The sequence below is a fragment of the Callithrix jacchus genome, chromosome 22 (genome assembly GCF_049354715.1).
Source record: "Callithrix jacchus isolate 240 chromosome 22, calJac240_pri, whole genome shotgun sequence".
NCBI lineage: Eukaryota > Metazoa > Chordata > Mammalia > Primates > Cebidae > Callithrix > Callithrix jacchus.
The window spans coordinates 14,407,901-14,414,480 of NC_133523.1; the positions used below are offsets into that span (position 1 = coordinate 14,407,901).

At 46.3% G+C, this 6,580-nt stretch overlaps 1 protein-coding gene across 1 annotated transcript; it reads left to right on the forward strand.

The window, feature by feature from the left end:
• The first annotated feature begins 889 nt into the window (after window positions 1-889).
• On the forward strand, window positions 890-5,474 carry LOC100401512 (cytochrome P450 4F11-like). Its single transcript, XM_078359592.1, has 4 exons — window positions 890-895; window positions 3,033-3,154; window positions 3,893-4,163; window positions 5,226-5,474. The coding sequence occupies exons 1-4, from the start codon at window positions 890-892 to the stop codon at window positions 5,364-5,366; spliced, it is 540 nt and encodes a 179-aa protein (XP_078215718.1). The 3' UTR covers window positions 5,367-5,474.
• Window positions 5,475-6,580: the final 1,106 nt, after the last annotated feature.

The following is a 6,580-nucleotide window of genomic DNA, read 5'->3' on the forward strand; positions in this document are numbered from 1 at the left end:
CTAACTAATTAACTAACTAACTAACTAAATTAAATTAAATAGGGAAGTAAAACCACATGTCCCCTAGGCTCCTTTCCTCTTAGTCTTTCTATGAGTTAATGAAAGAGATTTGTTTTCTTATAAGCATACATCCAAAAAGGTACTCAAGGTAGGTTTTCCATGTTTTCTGGAATTTTGTAACTGCCCCAAATGATGTGGGGTATTTGGAGGAGCAGCTCTTCCTTGCTTCCTTTATTTTTCTTTTATAGATGAAATCTCTCCCTGCCACCCAGGCTGGAGCGCAGTGGTGCAGTCCTGGATCACTGCGACCTCACACTCCTGCCTCAAGTCATCCTCCAATTCCAACCTCTGCAGTAGCTGGGACAACAGGCACATACCACCATGCCCAGCTAAATTTTAAAATTATTTTGTAGAGACAGGGTCTCACTATGTTGCCCGGGCTGGTCTCAAACTCCTGAACTCAAGCGATCCTTCTGCCTCAGCCTCCCAAAGTGCTGGGATTACAGGTGTGAGACAGGGTGCCTGGCCCTTCATTCTTTTTAATAACCTTAATTACCTTCTTTTGAATATCTTTAGAACTACAGTGTTTTTGTCTTTTGAGGCTAGAGTTGAAGCGGATTTCCATAAATAGTCATTTTGAGTCAAGTCTTTTGAATAAAGTGAGTGGCCAGAGATGATGACACAATTTTGGCTAAAACCGTTTCTGAGAGAGCACACCATGAACTCTAAAATGTGCGTGCCAGTCACGGGGCCACAGTTCGCTCTTCTTGCCACACTCAGAATTGCAAATTTATTTATTTATATTTATTATTTTTTGTTTTAGACGCCCACCTACCACTTCAACATCCTCAAGCCCTACGTGGTGATTTTCAACAAGAGTGTGAACATCATGCACGTGAGTCCCTTCAACTCTGGGTCCAGCTGGAGCCTCAGGGTAGAGGGACCACAGGCATATCTGGTCTGGAATTTTGGTTGTACTTTGGGGTCAATGCTCTTCCTCTCTGGGGCTTGGTTTCTCTATCTGTAAAATGGGAATAATAATCTCTACTTAATGTTGGTAAGATCATGTAATGGAGTCATGTCCCTGGCACATGGTAGGTCTCAGAAAGTGTGAGTTTCCATGTTTCTCTCACAGAAACCCTTCATACTCAAGAGAGTAAAAATGAAGATTGCATAGTAGCAATTGCTGAGTACAAACCACCTCAAAACCCATTGGTTTAGAGAAATAAGGGTTTATGAAACCTAGCAAGTCTGCGAGACAGCTGGCTGGTTCTTCTGCATGGGGATGGGATCACTCTTGGTACACAAGCAGCTGTGCGTCAGGCGGGCAGCTTTGCTGATCCTGTCTCAGTTTATTCACTTGTTTGGGGCTTCAACAGCTTCAGGTTGATCTAGGATGGCCTCAGCTGTGACACCTGGACTTTTCTCCATGTGTTTCTCTGCCTCTGGGAGGCACCCGGCTGTGCACATGGCATAGACTTGGTTCTGAGAGACTGAGAGGAGACTGCAATGACTCTGGACAGTCTCTCTGCCATGTTTCCAAGTTCAACCAGGCTGACATCAGCACAGACTCAAAGGGGCGTAAAACAGGCCCCATCTCTTAATAGAAGTTGCTGGAAAATCACAATGCAAAGTGTGTGAATACAAGGAGAAGTGAAGAATTGGGAGTTGGGATTTTGTGAAGTGCTTAGGATGTTTTTCTTACTTGCAAGCTGAGGAGCTAGCTTTGTTAATACTTCATGGATTCTGCCAGGAGACACGAGAGTCCTGGGTCAGAGACAAAGGGTGATTTATTACTCACGGCATAGCAAGCAGCATGTTCTTGGTTTGCATCATTTCTCCAGCCAGATTCCACGGGGTGCCACAGAGAGGTTTCAGTAGTTGCCTGTTCATGCAGTACCTTGCATGGGAGGAAAAGAGCACTAGGCTGAGGGAACTGCTTTTATAGCAAGCAGAAGCAGGCTGGATATTGGTCCAGGGGGAGTCATTGTCTTATCTCTCACTGCTGTCTGCAAACACAACTCTGAGAAACAGCCCAAGTCAGAACAACAGGGTTTTACATTCTTGGCATATCCAGCCAGATGCTCAGGTCTGATGGAGGAGTACCTCTCACAACAGGGAGATATATGTATACTTCATATATATAAAGTATAAAGTGTATATGTAAGGTATAAAATATATTTTAAAATGTTTTATTTTAAATATATAAATATATTTTATAAAAGTGTATATATATATATTAAGTTCTGGGATACATGTGTAGAACATGCACGTCTGTTACATATGTATACATGTGCCATGGTGCTTTTCCCCACCCACCAGCCCGTCATCCCGGTTTTAAGCCCCTCATGCATTAGGTACTTGTTCTATTCCTCTCCCTCCCCTTGTCCCCCACCCCTGACAGGCCCTAGTGTGTAATGTTCCCCTCCCACAACAGGGATACATTTGAAATGAATTTATAGCAAAGGAGATGAGTGAAACCAACATTTACTGAGCACTCACCATTGCCAGAAACAGGGCCATTTGCCAACTCCATAATATATGTTTTCTAATTTAATTTTAATAACTCTGTGAGGTTATGGTTGGTTTTGCCCTATTGCAGATGATGAAACTGAGGGCCAGAGAGATTAGAGACCTCAACAAACTTCAACCAGATAGTAAGTGAGCCAGAAGAGGTGTGGCAGTGATTGTACCCTGGTTTATCCGTCCCCAGGCAGGTTGTCCTAACTGTTACTGAAGATTTGATAGATGGAAGCTTTGGGAGTACAGGAGGTTGTCTAAGAGCACACAGACCACAAGAGGCTGAGCTGAGACTTGGACTCAGGTCTCTCAACTCCCAGCCATGAGTCTTTACCCCCTAATAGTAACACTCTCTGCTCCTATGCAAGGCTGGTCCTCCCTGGGGATGGGTGCCTGGGGCAGGGGAATAGGAGGATGATTGCAGGGATGTCCATCTTGATGTCTGGGTCTGGGAAGGGGCTCTCAGAAGGCAGTTCTCAACTTCAGCTCCGTTTTTCTTTTTCTCTGGCCAGGACAAGTGGCAGCGCTCAGCCTCGGAGGGCAGCACCAGACTGGACATGTTTAAGCACATCAGCCTCATGACCTTGGACAGTCTGCAGAAATGTGTCTTCAGCTTTGATAGCAATTGTCAGGAGTGAGTCCTTCCCTCAGGCCTGAGAACTTGGGCCACGATCTCAAGGGAGTAGGTTGGAAAGGGATGACTGACCAGGGTAACCAGAAGTGCCTTTCTGAAGGAATTGTGTCACAGGGCTTTGAAGGGTGGGGAAGGGGAGAGAGGAAGCATGGTCCTTTCAAGTAGGTAGAAATAACTGAATAATAGGCAAGAAGGCTAGGACGAGGCAAGGATGTGTAACAGAGAGTAGAAATGACATGGTGGAAGTAGACGGGGCTAGACTTCAGGACACAAAATCAGGAAAAGTGGCATGAACTTTATTAAGAGGTTCCCAGGAATCTTTTGGAGTCTGAGCCGATGACATGTGTGGTCACAGAGCTCTGTGGAGGTCTGCCTGTCATGTAGACACTACATGGGGCTGACATTGGATGCAAGTTGGTTATGGTGGGGGCTGAGCCAGAAAGAGTTGGAAGATGGTGAGGTCTGAGTTTTGTGAACAGTTTTCGGAAGGAAGAGTCCAGACTGGATACCGGGTGTGAGAGACAGGAGAGAAGCATGGTGTGCAAGCTGTACTCTGAGCATCTTGGTGCATGGAGGCAGCTCTCAGAGATAGGGTGCCTGGAGAGAAGAGAGTTTGGAGAGTCAAGTCTCCTGGCTGTTTCTGGACGCTCAGTTTCCTGATGGGCGGTAGCTTCTAGCTGCTGGTGAGAAGTGCTCCTGGGACTTTGCATATGTTAAGTTGTTATCTCCTTCATACAGGAAGCCCAGTGAGTATATTGCTGCCATCTTGGAACTCAGTGCCTTTGTAGAAAAAAGAAACCAGCAGATTCTCCTGCACTCGGACTTCCTGTATTATCTGACTCCTGATGGGCAGCGCTTCTGCAGGGCCTGCCGCCTGGTGCACGACTTCACAGACACCGTCATCCAGGAGCGGCGCCGTACCCTCCCCACTCAGGGTACTGATGATTTCTTCAAGGACAAGGCAAAGTCCAAGACTTTAGACTTCATTGATGTGCTTCTGCTGAGCAAGGTGGGCTTCTCTGGGATGTGAGTTCAAGTAACAGAGTGGACATTTATGCCAGTGTCAAATGAAAGAGCTTGGAGTTGATCCAGAGGGCACTGGGAGCCATGGAATACATTTGAAAAAGACAGATCAGAGAGAGGTTTGAGAGATGACTCTGTGGAATTCAGCAGCAGGGGACTGCTACGTTTGAGAGAGTGGGGAGCCTGAGATTTTGCTCTACTTACACATTAGTAAATTAGTGACACGTTTTTATGTGTATCTCTATGTCTATGTCTTTGTCTATGTCTGTGATGACAGATGCACCAAACCCCTGGGTTACAGCAGCCCGTGAATCATTCACAACAGTAGCAGCAACCAGCGTAGGATTGTAGAGCTGGCTCTCCATTCCCAAATTCCTCCTAGGGGAACACAATGATTTACCTGTAAATACACCAGAATGCAAAGCAGAGAGGGGCCCCGCATTATTACATCTTGGAGCTTGTATAGAACAGCTAGCACATCTGCCCCTTCTTCCTTCCAGGGTGAGAGTGAGAATGAGAGAGAGACAGAGAGGGAGAGAGAGGAAAGAGAGAGAGAGATGTTTGCTTTGTTCTGGGGTAAAAACTACTCCTCTCCAGGGAGATGGTCATGCCACTAGGTTTATAGGTTTGTAACCCAGATGCCTTCTGGAAAGATAAGAAGGATTCTCTGAGTTTACCACTCTAGAATGTGAGCAGCTATCTTCAGAGCAATTCTTGATTTCTAACCTCCAGGCCAAATTGCCATCGAAATATGCTGTAACCCAGGTTGCAGTAACACTTTACTCCAAAAGTCCTCATTATCCAGACACAAGAAAATATCCATAGATCATTGACTCTTTCCTGCAGGGCCACATAGGAGGCAAAGAAGCCAGGGGGTTATCTGCGGGTGGTGCGCTCTGACGGTGGTATCCAAGAGACATCCAGGAGTGCATAATGGGCTTGGGTTTCTGGAAGGAGTATGGATCTTCAGAAATTGTTTTAGGTTTGACTCAGAGCCCTCAGAGCTGGTGTGATGTGGGGCATGGGTATTGTCTTGCCTTCTCTCCAGGATGAAGATGGGAAGGAGTTGTCTGATGAGGATGTAAGAGCAGAAGCTGACACCTTCATGTTTGGGGATGAGGGTCTCAGTGTGGGACTACAGTGGGGACAGGAGACTCTCCGTCCCAGGGACGTGGTGGGTAAACCCTAGATCACTCCAATCTGCCCGTCCTCCCCCTCCCTACACTCTCCCTGAGGGCCTGAAAGTATGGCTGCTGTCCACCATCTGGTGCTGAAGCAGCTCAGAAAGCCAGTTTTGCTTGGCTGTCCTTCAGACCATGACACCACAGCCAGTGGTCTCTCCTGGGTCTTATACCACCTTTCAAGGCATCCAGAATACCAGGAATGCTGCCAGTAAGAAGTCTGAGAGCTTCTGAAGGACCATGAGCCTATAGAGATTGTTGAAACCCCCCTCCCCTGCACAGAGACTGTCCGGCAGGTATGGGGCTGGAAGGCTTTGCATAGCCTCAGAGTCCTGGGACCCAAACTTTTACTCAGACCACGGGAGCAGGTGAGGCAAGAGTTGGGCAAGGTAGACCTTTAATCCACCTCATAGACTGGAGTGTGGGCTTATGGCGTTTCTCCTTTCACCCAATTAGCTTTCACTTTCAATGTATCTCTGTGCAGAAGGCTCAACTAGGTGTGTCAGACATTGTAAATCCTCCACATAAATTATAGTTTAACTGGAATACAGAGACCAGGTAGGAGGAGGAGAGGAAAGGTAGAGATATTTATCTCTTCTCCTTTATTAGAAAGAAACCTGGCATAAGAAAGTTCATGCTTCATGGGCCAAAGAGTAAATCAGAAATCTGCAGGGGTGATGCCCATGGTGGTGGTGGTGGGGGGAATTCTCTGCCCTGGGACCTCCCTTGAATTAATTTCTCCCCAGGACAATGGGAAATAACATTTAATCCTTGGAGGATTTTGTTTGTTTGTTTTTTGCCTGAGAGTGACTCTGATCCTGTTTCTCATGGTCGTGCTCCTCAGCATTGTACTGAGTAAGTCACTGGCCTTGTAGCATCTGGAGTGACCCAAGATCCCCAGTTCCCACGTCACAAATGAGGATCCCACATACTTGGGGAAGAAGTGGAACATTATTTCTGGGTGTGTCTGTCTAATCTATTCATCCTATCTGTCTAATTTCTCTATCTATATGTCTGTCTACCTACCTATCCAACCACCAGCCCATCTTATCTGTAAGTTCATCCATCTATTTATCCTATCTATCTATCTATCTATCTATCTATCTATCTATCTATCTATCTCTATCCATCTGCATAATCTATCCATCACATATATCTACTCTCTGTATGTAGCCATTCATCCAGACCCTGAGCGTGTTCCTCTGCACCCAGCTGGCCTGAT